This window comes from Phalaenopsis equestris, unplaced genomic scaffold, assembly GCF_001263595.1.
Source record: "Phalaenopsis equestris unplaced genomic scaffold, ASM126359v1 Scaffold198732, whole genome shotgun sequence".
Taxonomy (NCBI): Eukaryota; Viridiplantae; Streptophyta; class Magnoliopsida; order Asparagales; family Orchidaceae; genus Phalaenopsis; species Phalaenopsis equestris.
The window spans coordinates 90547-110908 of NW_018218641.1; the positions used below are offsets into that span (position 1 = coordinate 90547).

General features: G+C 33.1%; 1 protein-coding gene across 1 annotated transcript in view; it reads left to right on the forward strand.

Moving 5' to 3' along the window:
* Positions 1 to 20362, forward strand: part of LOC110035642 (mediator of RNA polymerase II transcription subunit 23) — a 171109-nt gene that overhangs the window by 53108 nt on the left and 97639 nt on the right. The window contains exon 9 of the mRNA XM_020739908.1: positions 1698 to 1781. Within this exon, the coding sequence (XP_020595567.1) occupies positions 1698 to 1781 (84 nt within the window). The remainder of the gene's footprint in view (positions 1 to 1697; positions 1782 to 20362) is intronic.

Below are 20362 nucleotides of genomic sequence, written 5' to 3' on the forward strand. Positions count from 1 at the left end.
TTTCTTTGTTTTAGGGTTATGCTTTGTGAGTTTGATTTCAGGTTTCTGTTAAGGACAGCTGTCGGCGTCTTCTTTTCCCTTTCAAGGGTTGTATTCGAGGACGTGTGGTGCTCCGATTGTATCTTTGCTTTGAGGTGGTGCTTATCCTCGTTTTTTCCATCCTCCACAACCTCCCCTTCTCTGTCGCCATCACTGTACCTTGCTGCCACCGCCTGAAACTGCAGCCCCGCAGTTTCCCTGCAGCTCCATTTACCCGACTCCAGCCCTCCCTGCTTCTGCCCTGACGTACTTCCCCTGCCCGTTTTCTTCTGCTTTTGATTACCACAGACCCTCTTACCTGTCTCAATCTGCAACCCCACTGTTCCTCCAGGTATTACCACATACACATTCGTCAACCTACCATACAACAGCCTCTTGCTGCCGCCTAACCCTTACGCTCACCTGGCCCTTGCCGTTTTTGCCTCCTTCACTTTGCTGCTCCAGCCACCTACTGTGGCCGCTTCCCCCTCCCCCTTCCATCCATAGCTTCCCTGTAACTTCCTCTAACCCTCCCAGAATTACTGCCAACTTCTCTAAACTAACAGATAGCTACCACACTCTTTTCACGTGCTGTCCAATGGTTACCAGAACTCACTTCCACCCTTCCTGCCCTCACAACCACCTCTCATCCGACCCCTACTTATTGTCCATCCGCCAATCACCACCCTCTTCCTCGCCCTAGGGTGTCTTTTTACGTTGTGTCGTCATTTTTCTATCGTTAAAAGTCTTCGTTTGTAATCCTTTTGAATTTTAGCAATAATATTGATATTTCTATTATGATTTGGGTTAGCACCATTATCACAAGATGATTACAAATATGGGCTAACAATTCTATGAAAATTACAGAAGTTGTATAGATCTCTTAAATAATTCCTTGAGAGTTAGGCAAGTTGAATTCGTCCACCAGTTTGTTGATTTTTGAACCTTTCTTCATTTTTAATTCCTGCACCAGACCTATGATACAGAAATAATTTTATAGCCCCCCCAACCAAAAAAAAATGTGACTTTATTCTGGAAGCGTCTAAAGATTTCTTACCTTCTAAATGATCAAAATTTCAGTGAAGAGGAATGAATCTCAGAACTTCAGATTTTCCTCTGCCAACTTTGCTTCTCAAAAAGAAAAAAAGCTTTGGAGATGCAAGTAAGGTATTAGAAATGCCAAAAGTGTAGTAGAACCTATCTTAAATGCTTGATATGTTGGGATAGCTGAAGAAAGAGAGTCAATTTTCTTCAAGTTGAACTTTGCACATAACGGAAGTGGCGATAGAGACAATCCCCATTTTATAAAAAGAAATTTTGTTGAGCCTATTCCTTTGATATATGATCCAGCCGAACATAGAAATATAAATGGGAGCAATAGATTTTCATATTTAAATTGTGTTGAAATTTATGATGCTACCATTCTACCATTGAAAATAATGGATTTGACAGTGTAGGAATTGTAAGTGACAAATGGAGAGAAAAACAAAATAACCAGTACCGATGATACTGATAAGCAAAGTGTCGTTTGTTACTAGCTTTTTGGTTCTTCTAGATTAATTTCCAATGGCAGAAATTTGAAAATATTTTTTCAAACTTTTCATATGTTCATACATACATTTTCATGTTTAGAAAATTATCCTTTGGTGCCTAACACATTATTATGCATTGCCATGCAGGTCATTCCTAGCATAGCTATGGTGGAGACTTATGTTAGATTGCTGTTAATTGCTCCTCACTCGTTATTCCGTTCGCATTTCACGGTAGCTTTTGATGATTTTTTATGTTTTTTCGTCTCATTAATTTGCTAATTTTTTTCTGGTTTTGAGTTCACATTCTCAAATTGTGCATTCCCTTTTATTTCACATTAAACTATTTGCTTTTGTAAGCATCCTCATCATCAAGAATTATTCCAATTAATCGAGATTGGCTTTATTTTTTTTCCTATATTATTTTCTAATACTATTTATTGATTTATTATTTTCAATCAACAGTTTTTTTTGCAAAATTCTTGGTATTCATTGCTCTGTGCGGGATTTGAATATTCATGCATGACTCTTCTAAGTGTCTGTTTTCAGGTCAAATTTTTAGAATGCAAATTGAATTGTGTAGATAAAACACCATCTAAAAATTTTGCTCTCATTTTACGAGAACCTTTAGATCCAGTTCCAAGTTTCTCATAGAAGTAAGCCTCTAAGTTTATTAATCACCCCTCTTGGTAATGATAGAATTTTATATTAGGACTAATCAGAGGGTACTAATTGTTTAGCCTATAGTAATAGTTGTTTAATTTACAATCATAGAAAATTTATTATCTTTAATTTAAAGCAGGTTGTAGGATGAATGATGACGAAGCCAATCAAGGCCTATGATTTTGTCGTCCTAGATTATTGTGGGTCTTGGTCTATGTAGTTACCGAGATAGTCAACCTAGCTTAATTATAATATTCTTATTAGCAACCATTAGTTGTGCCTACCAAGAGAACCTTGTAAACTTGGGGGTGAAAGTTTGTTCCAAGGGATCATTTTTAATTAATCTTAGATAATAGAGAGCCTTATGCTCTATCAAGTACATTCCATGATTTACCGCTTAAGAAAATTAACCATTGGGGATCTTGTGGGCTTTGACCATAACCTTAATTTAATAGAATGATTTTTTGATGAACCACCTAGTTGGAGGATCCCAACATGACCTTACTTTTTATTATGTCCTTAGGTACAAAATCACCCTATTAGGGGATGCATGTCATGTTCTTATTTGCAAATGATATTCGAGAGTTATCATCAATTTATGCTTGATTTGATATCAGCTCTTTGTCAGTTGAAGTCATATTTAGTTTGTCATCCAAATCAAACTCTTGCAAGTAGTGGATGGATATTCACTTTTAACTTTAAATCTTACATTTTATTAGAACATTTACTTTTCTAAATTTTTATAGGTTTTTATTTTCTATCGAGATTTGAGCCTTCAGTGATTTGCTTTGAAATTTGAGAGTACTTTTATAATAGAATCCCACTTCTTATAGAGATTTATCAATCAATTTGGCCATTATCGAAGGATTTAAATATTTTTATCTTATTCTTTTGAATCTTATTAACTTTACTTGCTTGCAAAATATCGGGTCTATAATTTGAATAGGAATAGAGTGTATCTTAAAAATTTATTGTGTTGTTAGTGTTGCAAAAGTGCCAAACATTTAACATGCTACTTATGGCTTAACTTGAGTAGAACTCGTTCATGATAGATTGATTAAATTATTGAACAAGCTTGAATGTTGTCATAAATACTAAATGTTTAAATGAACAAATATAAACAATTTTTTGCTCGATTCACTTATAGCTTGTAAACAAGATCATTTAGAAGTTTGATATATAGTATCATTTAAAGTTTAGGAGTAAGCTTGTGATTAAGCTTATAAAAAAGCTTACTTAAGGCTCGATTGCCATGACTCAATCCATGATCTTGGAATATTCAGGCGAGAACTAATGATCACACTGATGAAACTATCTAAACACTTTTATGTCATAATTATATCTAATCCCAATAAAAAAAGTGTCATTATATTTCATAAAATTTTAATTTACAAATATTTTGTATAACTTCTAAATTTTTAAAGCTGAAAAAAAATAAAAACTGAATTGTGATACCTATCAGTCTAAGCTCCTCTTTGTATACACATACTCTCTAGGATCCATTTTTTTTCTAGTTGTTTTTTTTAAATGTTAGCAGATATAGATATGAGTTAACTATTCAGTAATATCTTTAAATTATAATAATTCTTAATTTCCTATTAATTTTTTTTTTGTAAAAAAGCAACAAAAAAGGGGTAAAAAAATCAATTTTTTATTTTCTTTTATTTATTTCAATTATAATATATGTCAAAGGAAATCATAGTTTAGACGTATTCTTACCTTTCTAAAATCCACCAAAAAAACTAACAATCATTTTTATTTTCATTTCTATTCTCATTTTACATACACGAGTACATTGCATCACCTGCTAGTATTGTCTATAGGTGACTACACATATGCATGCATATATTGTATTTTCTTTATTTGCTTTATTTAGCAATTCAAAATATAAATTTTACATCTACAAAAAATATTAAAACAGTAAAAACAGTTACAATTAATTTCATAAATAAACAAAACTATTATAAAATTAAAACATATTTATCCACTTGTTTGATGTAGTCAATTTTCTTTCTCCCAGAAGTAACTAATCCTTAGGTGTACATATAGTAACAATTTAAATTTAATTAATTTATGTTCATTTTTAATCTTTCTTGTATTTTAAATTCTAACTTCACATTGTTATTTAGATATGCTCATTTGAAATTTGTCTAATTTACATATATATGAATATTCAAATTAATTTTGCTCCTTTGAAATTTCCACTTAAGTGATTTTAGCAACATCTTTTACTTTTGACTTTATCCCAACGCAATTTAATTAAGAAATTAACAACTAAACATTTAAATTAAGCTTCATACCTAGAGTTTCTCTTTTTTCTTTTTTCTTTTTTCTGATTTCAACTTTCAATTCAAACTCAACAATTTTCTACAAAATTCATTAAGTGACATAAAATTTTCTGAAATTTAATTTGATTAACTAGGAATCAAGAGTTTCTAATATAATCACAAATAAATAAATAAAAATTCACTATAAAATTTTAGATTTATTTCCTAAGCCATAAACCTTTTTGTTGTCCTAGTTGCCTTCCCTATTTCTATGCGCGAGCACTTCGGGCTCAGTTGAGTTTCTTGGGTGTGGAGAGAAAACGCAGGACACATGCTCGACTCCCCCTACTTCACTTTCGAACGCTAATTGCACGTCGTCCCTCGACGAGAGCTTATAAGGCTTGATCGACACTACAAAGTAAAAAATCGATCATGTTCCCCTCTTCTTCTTCTTCTTCTTTGTTCACACAAGAAGTCTTTGTCTTCCTCCTCCCTCACACAGGAGACACGCTTGGGAGTCTCAATTTCAAGCTGCTTAGCTGGTCAACAAACACAATACCTATATAAGATGCCCATTGAGCCGCTCGAGCAACCCTGTGCAATTATTTACCTGCAATCTTCTTCTGTTGCTCGCATTTGTCTACGGGATCATCACTCGCCTCTTTTTTCTCGCTCCGATTTCGTCTCCTCCCCCATTTGCTACTTGTCGCTTCTTGGTGTCATGCAGTGGGCTCAGATGAATGAGGGAGAGGATAAATCCCCTTCCCGTAGGTGTTGCAAATGATAATTGAATGACACTTGTTTAACTGGTGTCGTGTATTTTTTCATTTTTTTACTAGTTAAAGTCATTAAAAAATTAAAAATATCATTATTGCAATCTTACCTCCTTTTAAAAATAAAGTCATCTAAATTTAAAATACAAAAACATAATTCATAGCTCAATTGAAAGTGTGTTGATATCTTTCTTTCTTTTATGATTTCTTCTCTCAACTGACATCTCTTTTCCTCCCATGTTTCCATGATACACGAATAAAAGAAATTTTCTATTTTTGATTTGTTTCACATCATAATCTATGATTATTTCTGATTTCTCTCTAAATGTCAGATTATGTTGAATGTCTATGGGGTTCATGATAAGCTTGCTAGCCTCATTAGTAGTATACTTCCGCAAAAAAAAGATGTAACATACAATATTTAACCCGTACATATGTGCTAGTAGGACAAACCTTATATAAAATCTGATATGGGTGTCAATATATTGTGGGCTCAACTTCCTTGACTTTTTAAATCGTTTAACATCTTTCATATGATTGACTGTCAGAAAAATAAATTCTCCTATCTAAAATTCAACTAATCGGTGTTTATCATCATAATATTTTGTTTATCCTAAATTGCTCTTACTCTGTCACAATTTTCAGATCTTTTGAGTAGTTTCGCCAATTAAATCAACATCAATGTTTTTCTTTCACCAGTTTCTATCCAACATAGATGTTGTAATAACCAAAACTTTTACATGTGAGAATCAATTACAATACTTGAGCGGATATTTTATTAATAGATGTTTCAATGTGTCTATTAATTTTAAAATAATTGGTTGATAAATAATAATTAAATACTGAAAAACGTATAAAAGAAAGATATGATCTATAAAATTTCAATAATTTTATGACTTCGTCATTAGCCCGATTTACAAACCCTCTTTACCAAATTATAAAATATGACGAATTTTAATTACTATAATTTTTTCATATTTTTATGATAAATATAATTACAAAAATGTAAGATTAATGATACAATTGCAATTTCTTAAGAAATATACATGCGCGGACATAATTTATATTTGGAGTCATTTGACATCCATTTTTCAAACTGTTTTTACCAGAGTGTCCAAAATGTTATAATTTATCTTATGACTATTTTTCCATAATTTTTAGAGTCATGGATCTCAAGATATAAAAAGTTTTATGTGAAATTTGTAATTGAAATCAAATGATTCTCATAATTGCACATATACTTATGCACCTTTTTTATATAAATCCTCAAAAATTTTTCTAGAATCTTCATTTCCCGTATCATGTCTATCTAAATCGTAAGAGAAAAAAAACAAGAGAGAAAGGGGAAGGGAAAAAAAAAGGATTTGGAGGCTGCATATTCATTTTCGTACAATGGGTCAGTTGGAAAAATTTACCAACGCAAAGTAGGATGTCATTAACCTATTTTTGATTTCATTGATTTTGTCTTTTTGCGTATTTTTAAAATTTTTATTTGTCAAAAACTTACAAAATTGATGATATCTCGAAATTTTGGAAACATTTACTGTGTAATTTTTAATATGTTTTTCTAGCCATTCTTTACATTTTGACATGCATATTGAATTTTCATTTGGTATTTTTTTTTCTTTGAGGCAAAAGTTTTAATTTGAGTTTTTATAAAATGTTATAAAAATTTAATGAAAATCATGTGTATTATAAAATATTGACACAAAAATAACAACATACATGTTTAATATGTAATTTTTATTTTGTTTGGTGCATATAGATCAATCCTATTATTGTATACTGGTGATCTCCCTATTTTGTGGAAAGGTAAGTGAAAATCAAAAAGAGCAGACTACTTCTGAGATGCATACCCCAGTGTAAGCCAAAGTATATAATTTGAATGACCAATAAATAAAAAATGCATATGATGTGGTGACATGTATAACTTTTATGTTCAATCGACATTGATATATTATCTTTGAACTAAGTACATTTTATTCATTTATAATTGAAAATTTTTATATTTGATTAGATTAAATAATAATAATAATAACAGAGTAACTTTAGAGAAAAAGTATTAGATGAGATATTTATACCATGATATTTTTTGTAATGAGGGTAGATTATAATACCCAAGATTTTTACATATGGGAATCAACTGCAATATGTTTTATTAATAGATATTTTAATGTGTCTATCAAAATGTATTTTTATGTTATTTTAACTTTTAAAGTATTCTAAAAAAATTGATTAATAAATATAAAATAAATACTGAAAAATGTGTAAAAGAATGATTTGATATATAAACTTTAAATAATTTTTATGACTCCGTTTTAAGCTCGATTTACTAAGCATCTTCTCCAAAATATAGAAAATGATGAATTATTATTGCTATGATTTTTTTTTTTTTTTTATGATAAATATAAATATAAAAAATATAAGATTAATGGTAAAATTGTAATTTCTTAAAAAATGTACATGTGCAGACATAAATTTATTTTTGGAGTTGTTTGACATTAACTTTTCAAAACGTTTTCACCAGTGTCATAGACGTGATAATTTATCTTATGACTATATTTTTATAATTTTTGAAGTTATGTATCTCATAATATAAAAATTTTATATGAACTTTACAATTGAAACCAAACAATTCTCATAATACCACATATACTTATGACGCATTTTTTGTATAAAATCTACAACTTTTTCCCTCTCCAAATCTTAAGAGAAGAAAAAAATAAGAGAGAGAGAAGGAGAGAAAAAAAGCTAGGATGTTGAGGCCACATCTCGATTTTCGTGCGATGAGCTAGTTGAAAAAGTCATTTCCATTGGAATAAGCATATTGAATGTTCATTAGATATTTCTTTTATTCAAGGCAGAAATCATAATATGTATTATATAAAATTTTATAAAGTTTAATTAAAATCAAGTATATTATGAAATACTGACACAAAAATTACGACATACATACTTAATTTGTAATTTTTATTTTGATTTGTACATATATTATTTCATACTGTGTATCTTTCTATTTTGTTGTACATGCATGTTTTTTTTATATATACACTCTGATGCTGAGTATATTATAATTGTTTGAAAATATTACGATATTATGAAACATGTGTATGCAATAAAGGTTGATTATTATGGTTCATGTTGGCGGAGATATGCTACCCTGCTTCGGGGGGTGACCAATGAGCTTTCATTTAAATGAGTTAGTGATGTAAACCCAATACATGTTGGGAGTTATAAGGAGTGAATATGTTATGATATGAGTGTCGACAAGCTGAGCGTGACTATTACCGTATATTGTGTCACCTGACTGACTGTTCTAACAATTTTTACTGACATGATATGATATAATACTATATCTTTTTAACTATGATCGATACATTAAAAAATACAACATATAATTAGTCAGATCATCAACATGTATGGTATATATGTGATGATTGTTATATTTGATTATATGCATTTTATAAATTGTTACTGTTGCGGGTATATAATTTACAGTATACATATGCATGTTTAGTGACCTACATTATATAGTAGTATATTTTCGTGAATTGATTTAAGTTATAGGTTTCGTGTAACCTACTAAGTTGTTCGTATATTCTAGTTGCTTTTACAGATTTTCAGGAAAGGTTAAGGATCCAGTAAAGTGATCGGCTAGTACTTGCTGATAGAGATATATTTTAGTATATGTATTTTGTGATCATGATAAATCTGTATATTTTGTTTGAATTATTAGAAAATTATGATCAATTTATATAAATGTTTTGGAAGTAGATTGTTTTGATGTATATAAGAAAAATGAAATGATAATGATCTTTAGCTTTATGTTTTTACACTATTCTTGGTGACTTAATTTCTTTGTGTAATAAAAATTAGAAGACAAAAGAAATTCGTTGCATATAAATCTTGCCCTAAATAATCTGTTGCGTAGTCGACTTGATATAATTTATTTATTTATATGAGTTATATTAGATTGGGTCGTGACATATCTGTCCTGCATTTTCTTCCATATAGATCTTCATAAGGAGCATAACAATACTAGTCTACAAGCTATTACTGTAGCAAATTCTATCAGAGGTATGTCCACTTCTCAGTTTTTACCATATATGATCTAAGCAGTTCTTCTATGATTTTGATTGTTATTTCTGATTGAACTTCTGTTTTAGGATAAAAATTTTCATTGAACGTCAGTTGTGTACCCAAAACCTCTTGAACTTTGCTCTATAGCTTATATGTGAATTTTCTGTCTTGATCTAAAATAATAGACTTTGGAACTTTACGCAGTCTCACAATTTCATCAACATAAATTCTGACCAAGTTATGCACAAAATCTATCTGTCTGATAGACAACAAATGTCCAGATTTGGTTGGACGATCAATAATCTCTCATATAGCACCACAACTTTGCTTTGATCTCGGTAACCCAATTACATAATCCATAGCAATGTTCTTCCATTTTCACTTTGTCATAAGACGACAGTTGCAATAGCTCACTAGGCTTTTAACACTCAACCCTAGCCATCAGATAAGTAGAATACCTTGCCAAGAACTCTGCTATACTATGCTTCAACCCTTAAAATAACCCTTTATGCTCCCGATACATTTTATTGCTTTCTAGATGTATTGTGCATCATGAATAATGCCTTATGTAAAATTTTTGTTTGCAAATCATTTACATCAAGAATGCAATTTCTATTCTTGTATCTTAATAATCTTTTTCATCGTTCTCATATTTATCCATCTGACTCCTGATCAAATATTTTCTGAAACTTTGCATCATGTGACGATACAGCTCTTATTATATCCTTCAAACTTGGTCGAATTAACATTTGATTCGACAGCAAAAAACTCTTATCATTTGGTACTATCGATAATTTCAAATGCTCCATATCTTTAATTTATTTTATTTGTGACATCACTAAATTAGCACTGTCACCACTCTTTCTGCTTAATGCATCCACAATAACATTTTTTTCCTGATATTCAATCATAATATTTAATGAGCCCAAGCCATTGCATTTGCCTTAAATTCAGTTCTTCCTGTATGAAAATATACTTCAAGTTTTGGTGATATGTGAACAATTCTTACTTAGACTCCATATAAATAAAACTTCATATCTTCAAAAAAATTACAACTGTTGCTAGCTCCATGTCATGTGTTGGATAATTCTTCTCATGACTCTTCAATTTTCTAGAGGCATAAACAAGCACCTTCTCATGTTACATCACTATAAATCCAGAAGGTTTCTATTCCTAAGGGGATCATCAATATGGGAGCTGTCATTAGATACATCATCAATTTATGCAAACCTCCCTCCCAGTGATCTATCCACTCAAATTTCACATCATGTTGAGTCAATCTAGACAAAAGCATTGTGATCTAAGAGAACCCCTTAAACCAATCTCCCATGATAGTTTGTTAGACCTAGGAAACTTCGGACATCTGTAAAAATGGTTTTCTTGGCCAATCAAATATGGCTTTAATCTTATTATGGTCTGTTGAGATACCTTCACTGTTAATGACATGTCTCAAGAGTGCTATGCTCTCAACCAAAATTCACACTTATTGATAAATTAGCATACAACTGATTTTTCTTCCATTTTTGCAGAACTATATAAAGACGATCTATATGATGAGTTTCATCACTGGAATAAATCAGAATGTCATCTATAAAGAAAATTATAAATTTATTAAAAAATGGTTTAAAAATTTTGTTCCATAGTTTGTAGATGCATTTAATAACTCAAGGCATCACCGCAAACTCATAATGTCCAATCTGATACTGAAAGCTCTCTTTGCTATGTTATTTTCTTTGATTCTTAACTGCTGATAACATGTGCGCAAATCAATCTTTGAAAATTCAAGTTCCCATTCCAATTGATCTAAAAGATCATCAATCATTTGCAATGTTTTAAAATGCGTCGACGTTGGGTGGGGCATTTCAATTGTTACGAGCGAGACATAAGCCCGATAGTTTTAAAAAAATAAGGAATATAAATATTAAGTGAAAAAATGAACTAGTTGTGTTTAATAATAAAACTATCAAGAAACATTAAAAGAACTTATACTCATTCAATCTCAAAATAAGATTTCTAGGATTAGAATCTTCTAGATATTAACAAAAATTCACATAAAAATAGAAACATATAAAAACAAGTAACCAAAAAATAAACTTGTGCTCAATTGATCTCATTCTATGAATGTTATTCATTTTTCAAATTCATTTTCAAAATCATTTTCTTCTTCATCAATACTTGTGTCCAAATCACAACTAGGTTTTTCATATTGTCTGTATTCATTGCCCACATCATTAAAATTATCACCATTCTCAATCCCAGGTGCATTCACAATTTACTTCTCTTTAACATTGTTGTTTAAATTAAAAAAAAAAAAACAAAATGACATTCATAAATATTTCAAATCTTTTTTAATAGCAAGACATAATTATGTAAAGGACACTTAGATGTAAATATGAAACTCGTTTTTTCCTGCAGCTTCATTTTTCTATGGGAATATATTACAAAAATATCTTTTCTTTCTTGTGTAATATTTTGTGATTCTTCATTTACATTAATTGTGGGCTCATTTTTAATTACATTAACATCAAATTATTATTCTGCTTCATTCACCCAAGAAGGTTTTTGTGGAAATACTGAGTCTTCTTTCACAACAATTTACTCATTATCAAAGTCTATATAATTTATATCATTTTTCAATATTGGATCGAAGTGTTGTTTTCTTCTTACTCTTCTCTCCCTCAATTTAGTATTATATCTTACACACCAAAGCATTCAAACTCTTGTGTTCCAACCTGTTCCTCATTTCAGTATGAATCTATGATAAAAAATTTGAAAGAGATAATTATGAAAGTAAATAATAAGAATTTTAAGAAATAAAATGCTATTACCGAATCGAAAGTGCTCCAATTTTTTTCGCAAGCTGATGAACTGCAGGCGAGGCTAAGCACTCGAATAGTAAAATTTGTTAACTCAAGCATTTTTCCACAAATTCTCATCCACCAATCACAAGGAAATCTTACTTTTCTTAAGTCATAACATTTCTACTCCCAAAGTCTTCTCTTAAGTTATTATACAAGTCTAGTTGAATATCAACTCTAAGGCGATCTTCGTAATCCAACATTCTTTGCATACAAGCAATTTTACTCTTGATTCACCTCTTCATCATTAGAAAGATTATCCTCAAAGTGAAATTGTAGATTTAAATAATAACCAGTTGTATGTAATGGTTTATGAAGTTGAACTGACCATCTTGCATTAATTTTTCGACAAAATAGGTTCATACTTCTTTTCATTATGCCTACAATTAAACCTATATTTTTTTCGCTAAGTCAATTTACTCATAAATATAACCCATGACTGGTCTTTCTTTTAGTCAATCTTTCTTAGAACATTTAAAAGCGGTACAATAATTTTGATACAATAAACAAGATGACCCCAAAAATAGGGATCAAATGAAATAATAGCTCGAGTTTTTCGATCTTCTGTCTTCTTATCCCATAGACTAGAACACCAAGCTTTTAAGGAAAACATTGCTTGAAGTGGTTACTTCTGCTTGTAAATGCTTTGAAGGGTCCAATAGTAAATCGTGTGATGGCTAGACAAACGAATTCCCTAACTTTTGTAAATGATCTCATGAAGTCAAGAACCCATATGTGCTTAGAAATGAAATTAACAACTTTTTTTTATTTTGCAAATTCACTTTTGTGAATCTTCAACTTTCTATTATCTTTTAACATTAGGTTGATACAATGTGTTTCACAATGTGTCCCATAAATATGTTGTTTTTTTCTTATCTCTTTGCATGCATTCACAAATTTGATCCATTATCTGTTATAATTTGTACCACATTTAAGAAAAGCAAGTCTCTGCTGGTCTGTTGACAAAAAAATTAATCAAAGTTTTATTTTTTCATCTGTTCAACTGTCTGATATAATCGAGCACCCATATTTACTCTGTCTTCTTATGCCTCTCTATCATCTTATTAATTGTAGTAACTTCATATTTATCTAAGTTTTTAATTCATGCATTGTAGGTGGAGTAAAATAAGGTCCAAAGTTGGCAACTGTTTCAAACATAAACTTATATATGGGTCATTGACAACATTAAATGTCAATCTGGTTGGGTAGCAGAATCAACCAATTGCCCTACTTGCTTCTTTTTGTTCATTTTTTTTTTCACTTGGAATTTAGAGTAGTATTCCTTGCTTGTGTTGTGGTAAAAGAATCTATTGGAACTCTAACTTTGTGGCCTATGAGAGGAGCACAATAATGATGAATTAGTGGCATTTTGATATTCACAAAAATTTGTTACACTACTAATTATGTTTTGACTTTTGCATCTTCTTCTAATTCTTTCTTGCATTTCTCTTGAACTTTAGGGGGACTTTAATGCATGGCTTAATGTCCTTGTGTGTGTTAGCAAGATGTTTCATCCTATTTATTATTACACAACACACTTGATAGCAAAAAAATTACCTGAATTACTTTTCATTAGGCGTGTTAGTTGTATATTGTCATTGAAAGTTCTTGTTAGTTCGACCGCTACTAGTCACAAAATCCTCCCCTTACATTACAAGTTAATAACTAACCTTACACATTAAAATAAAAACAAATGAGATCAAATGCACCTCTAATGAGCATGAAAAAATTTTCTAGAAGTTAATGGATTGTGTGACCTCTAGTAAATATGAAAAAAATAGATCAAATTCTCAAAATTACTGTAGCTACAGTAAATAATGTATTAATAACTTGTAAAACAATAAGAATCATATCCAATTTCCTTACCAAATGAAATCATGCGGTAGAGAAGCAGACAACTGCGAGAGCAAAGTAAATGCCCTGCGGGAGAGAAGCGGACGCCTTGCAGGTGAGCGTGCGAGTTCTTATGCATGCGAGAGACGAAGCTCCGATGTGGAATCTACTGCGGGTGAGAGACAATGCAGGGTCGCATGCGAGAGACAATGGAAACGACTACACAGAGGGCTGTGGGATTGCCCATGTGCAAGGGACAATGTAAACGGTTACGCAAAAGGCTGTGGGATCGTGTACGTGCGGGTGAGACGCTTGAATTGGCGTGAATTGAGTAAGTCTACGAAACTAGAGATTTTTTTTCCATTTTATTCCATGGTGCGTACGCCCGTGGGGCGCAACTTGCACTCGTAAGTGTTCAAGCGATCCCATTCATACGTCTTATGAGTTTTGCACCCCCTCGTGGGCTTGGGGCGAATAGGCTCACGTCTCGCCCCAGGACGCGCCCAAGGAACACCCTTTAAAATAGGGATCATTCACAACAAATACTGTTTATAATTAAGTTTATTTAATTTTTGTCAATCAATGCATAGTAACCCATATTTCTTAAGAAAAAACACGGAACTCCTTAAGAGGACATATTGGCCTAATAAATACCTTCTCCAATAAGTTTTGCAGCTGACTTTTAAATTTTTGTTGCTCCTTAATTATCATTCTACAATGTACCTTTGCCATTGGTTCTGCACCAGTTATTAAAACAATTGAGAAATCTCTCTTCTTGGGGCAAATCTAATAATTCATTGAAGATGGATTTTGGGTAGTTACAACCGCTAGATCTTCTAATTTATTTTACTCTTTCATAATATTATTAATATGAGCTAGAAAATGTGGGTACCCTTTTGTTAACATTTTAAAGGCCTTTAAACTTATATTATCATAGGTAGGATTCCTATCTCCCACAAAATTGAATTCTTTTCTCCAGGGATATTGAATTTAACTATATTTTTAGAGTAATTTATAGTTGTAATGCGACTCAATAGTTGTTACTTGTGTTAGAATACAAAGAAGATTGATCAAGTAATTTCCTATTTTAGTTGGATTACATTAGGTATTGGCTTTATGCCCATATCTTCTTACTTCAATTATGGATGTTTTTACTAGGCATTTACAAGAGGATGTATATTGGTGTATGTTTTTTGTTAATGATATCCTTCTTGTGGATGCTCTTACTGGACTTTATATAGAAGGATGTACCTTGGTGTATGCCTTTTTCTTATGATATCCTTCTTGTGGATAAGACTAAAGGAGTTAAAGAAAAACTTGAATTATGAAGGTCTACATTGGCGTCTAAAGAAATATGGAATGTAATTTTAGCAGTAGTTGCTCTAGTGGCAGAGTTGTAACTATAAGTGATCAAATCATTAAAAGGTGTGAACGCTTTAGATATCTCAGCTCTATTGTTCAAAGTGATTGTGATATAGGGTTCCTAGTTGTCGTCCACCACCCAACCCACTTTAGTTACTATTTCTCTTTAAACTACAACATCACCATGTTAAACCTTAATTGAGCTCGTATTGAGTCATTGTTGTTTCCTACTTCCAAGTGTGTTAATTGTAACTTCTATTTGCTTTCAATAATAATATTTGATTTCTCTATTATTGTTTGTGTTTATCTCTAGTATCATTTGATATCAGAGCTAGCCTAGCCCTAGTCCTATCCCAGGGTTTCTAGCATCCACCTCTACCCTACCCTAACCCCACCCAAAAATTTTTTTCTTCCCACACTATCACCCTAACACATCTCCTTTCGCCTACCCACTCCCAAACCTTAATCATGCCGCTGTGGAGGCAATTACTAGTACCTGATGAGGACTTTACCATGGGCGGCAAACAACGGATACTCTACCAAGTGCTGCAACGACTCGAGGTCATTAAGGAAAGGACCATGGCCGTGGTCACTGTCGACTGTAATAGTGAGATCTAGGGAAGAGAGCTAAAAAAATAGTGGAAGCCCTTTCATAGGGATGACTTTAATGAAGTGGAAAATAGACCAGAGGGTTTCAAAATTTTGTATCAGAGAAGGTCGAGGGAGAAAGTCCCCGTTGTAGGGTGCACCGAGATTTGGGAGTTAAGATGGACCTATTGGACTTTGACGGGAGTATGAATCCAGATGATTTTCTCCAATGGATGCAGACTATTGAGCTGATCTTTGAATGCAAGGACGTGCTTGATGACAAAAGATTGAAGTTCTCCACCATCAAGTTAACGAAAAATGCTTACTTGTGGGAAAACCTGAAGAGAGAGGGACTAAGAGGGACAAGATATAATCACTTTTTGGGTGAAGATGAAAAAGGTAATGTAGCGATAGTACCTACCCCCGCACTATTGCTAGAATATTATCATGAAACTCCACTACCTGCAGCAAGAGTTATCAATGGAAGAATATGTTATCAGTGGAAGAATATATAATAGAATTTAGGCAACTTAATTTGAAATATGAACTGAAGAAGATAGATGAGCACTCTTTCGCCAGGTACTTGGGTGGTTTGAAGCTCGACCAGTAATGTTGTCCGAGCGTAATTCTATTTGACATTAAGGGACATGCTGACCTTATCACTGAAAGTGGAGAGATAGCAGAAGCAACAGTGGTGTACACGTCTTCATTCAGACAACCCCTTGCAGTTGGAGGCCCCTGCAGAAATACGCTTTGGTAAGTGGGAAAGGCTGGACATGGATGCATATGAGAGTGAGAAGAAGCCTGAGAAGAGCAAGATGCCTGGTACAACTCCAGTCTCGAAATGCTTCTGATACCTTGGATATGGGCACATCACCTCCTGTTGCTCGACGAGTCGAGTTGTCTTTCAACGAGTAGAGTGTCGTGGAGGAAGAAAGTGACAAAGAGACAATGGAAGAACATGGGAAGGAGTACTAGCTCCAGAGAGATGGTGAGATGCTTGTTATGAGGAGGGTGTTGTAGCCTGAACCCCAGAAGGAGCACTCATGATTGAGACATAACATTTTTCACACTAGATGTGCCATGAGAGAGAAGGTGTGAAATCTCATTATTAATGGAAAGATTTGTGAGAATGTGATCTCCACTCTTATGGTTTAGAAGTTGGACCTGGATATAAGGAAGCATGCCCAAACTTATTCGTTGATATGGTTAAAGAAGGGTAATGTGATACGAGTGGATTAGTAGTGTCTGATAGTTTTTTCTTTTTGAAATCAGCTACATGATCAGATGTGGTATGATGTGGTGCATATAGACCTTGCCAAATCCTATTGGGAAGACCGTGCGAGTTCGATCACAAGACAACATGATGAGTTCAAGAACGCTTACTCATTCACAAAGGAGGGGAAGCACATCGTTCTTCTTCCCATCAAGGATTCTGGATGAAAATTTAGGCACGTCGCCGAGAAGCCTGTGATTCCTTGAATATTGCATTTACTTTACTAAAGAAAAAGAGATACTAAAAGTACAAAATGGGACTAACTCACCAAAACATGGGCCCAATCAGACTCAACAAAAGGAAAAAGGAAAAGTGTACTACCCACATTCCTAAAAACAAACTATCTATGGCCCTTTGGGCACAAGAATGAGCCACTATAGTTATACTTCTATCAACATGATGAAAGAGAACTTTGCTTGAACAAAGTGAAGAAAGAGAGATCTTAAGCAAGATGTGGTTGCTTCTTCCAAAAAAATGGTGGTATTTGAACATTGGAGAGAGGAGATAACATTTCGGTTGTCGCTTTCCACAATATCACCTTGGAATTCATACATCCAAGACTCCAAAAAGTGTTTGATATAGGAAATTACCAAAAGTTTCACTTTGCCACTATCTTAGTGATTCTACACGCCACCTTCATGTATTCAGTTCAGGAAGGCACTGAAGCCTGTGATTCCCTAGTAATGATAGCCTCGTTTGTCTTAGAAGGTAATGAGGACGAGACAAAGTCATTAGAAATGATCCAACCACTGTTAGCCGAATTTTGAGATGTGATGACTGATAGTCTACTAAAGGGTCTTCCCCACTTAGGGATATTTAACACGCCATTGACCTTATTGCAGGATCAATGTTAACAAATAAGCCTTCCTTTTGATTGAGACTAACAGAGTATGAGGAGTTACAACAACGAGATTTGTGAGAGAGAGAGCACCAACACCCATGTGTTGTGCCCGCTTTGATGGTGCTTAAGAAGGATGGGTCATAGAGGATGTGCATTGGTAGTTGAGCTATCGACAAATTCACGATCAATTCAGATTTCCCATACCTCGCTAGGACAATCTATTGGATGAGTTGCATGGAGTTGTTATCTTCTCTAAGATCAACCTTCGTAGCGGTTATCACCAGATCATGATGATGTCAGGAGATGAGTGGAAGATGGTCTTCAAGACTAGAGATGGGATTTACGAATGGATAGTCATGCCCTTTCGGTTGTCTAGTACCCATAGCATGTTCATGAGATTGATGAATCGGGTGTTTCGAGCTTACAATAGGAAGCTTCTGGTTGTTTACTTTGATGACATTCTTGTCTATAGCCACTCGAAAGAGGAGCACTTGCAACATTTGAAACGGTTCTTTGAGGTTCTACGAGCAGAACAATTATATGTCCGTCCGAAAAAGTGTCACTTCTTGACACAAGGTTCAGATTGTGCTACATTGTCTATGGTTCAGGCATTTAGATTGAAGCTATCGTGAGTTGGACACCCCCACTGTCCTTTTTCGAGCTGATAGTTTCTGAATTTAACGTCAATTTAGCTTCAACACCATTACAACTTCATTGGCAGCGTTGTTGAAAGGAGAGAAATTCTTGTCGACAGAAGCAATGATACCAGAGTTAACTCAAACTATAATAGTAAAGTCAAATATTATTGCTGGAAAGCCGATCATGCTATTTCTACTCACACTAAGGAAAATTACAACAAACTAAACTGAAGTAGGAAATAACAACGTAGCTGACACACGACACATGGCTAGTGGTGGTTATGGGTCGGTGATGGTTCGAAGGTGGTGGGATGATGGATGAGGTGGTCGGCAAATAGAAAATAACAAAAATGTTAGTTTCACGGATTCCAGACAGCAAGCACACATTCGTTATCGACGTGGCGTGACTATCTTAGATGAAGACAGCAAGTGCCGCTGGGTATGGATGCAGATTTTGACAGTGGACAACAAGTGGAAGAGTTTTCAAGCTGCGAGAAAAAATTTACATGACGGGGACAATAAGAGGAAGGGGTATATTGCATGGAAGACAGCTACAGGAAGTTGATCGAGCGACTGTAGCAGGGACGGAGTGGTCTGGAGCGATGTGAGAGGCTGTGGAAGGGGATAGGGGATGATAATCACCACGTCAAGAGAGATATACAACTGGAGAACCATCTAATCCGTTGGATACAACCCTCGAAGGGAAAAAAAGGGATGTTGAACCGACCCACTATTACGTGTATTTTTAATTTCCAAAATATTGTCAAAAACTTAACTCAAATTATATTCAGCTGCTAGTGTGAATAAATGAAATGATATGTAAAATAAATAATAAAACTTAAACTTAACACTAGTTAACACTAGAGATATTACGCAAGTATACGTATCGTTTCAAGTAATATAAGATTTTTCTTAAAAGCCTCAGTATCAATCCCATGAGATTTAAATGAAAACGAAATGATAACAATGGTTAGGACTAAATTTAAGCAGATAGAAACAACTATATTTAACAGTTTAATAAAGTAATTCTAACGAGTTTGAATAGTATGTAAAGATCTTTCCTCTTTCAATGAGATATTAATCTATGTAGGATTTGAATGACTAAAATTATGATGATGTATTGTGATAAATAGGAGCATTTCTATTTTTGCCCCTTCTCAGTGCTAACAAAGAACATTAATAAATTTAGAGTTTTTCATTAGCTTGTGTAGTAGTGCTGAGTAGATTTTGGCCTCTCACTTCTAGATTACTCATTGTGCCCTCTCTATAAGATCTACTAGGAACCTTTACGATTTAAACTCTAAATCGAATTTGAAAAAAAAACTAGTCTGTCACCTAAGAAACATCAATTTTACGCCCATCAAAACTTATTTTCCTATCTATTTGCACTCTTTAGGTGATCGCAACGGCTCTGCCCAGAATGAAGTATGACACTTAATAGTTGGGTGAAATCATAGCTCTTCTGGGACTTTATGTTTCTCAACAGATTTTAACCTCACAAGTGACCAATTTGTAAAGTCAATGAATAATCGGTGAAAATGTCATCACAATTTTTAAAAGTAAAATAAAATCTTTAAATCATTCTTTAAATCATTCTCATCCCCATTCTCATCCCACAAGATTAATTCTCAAGAAC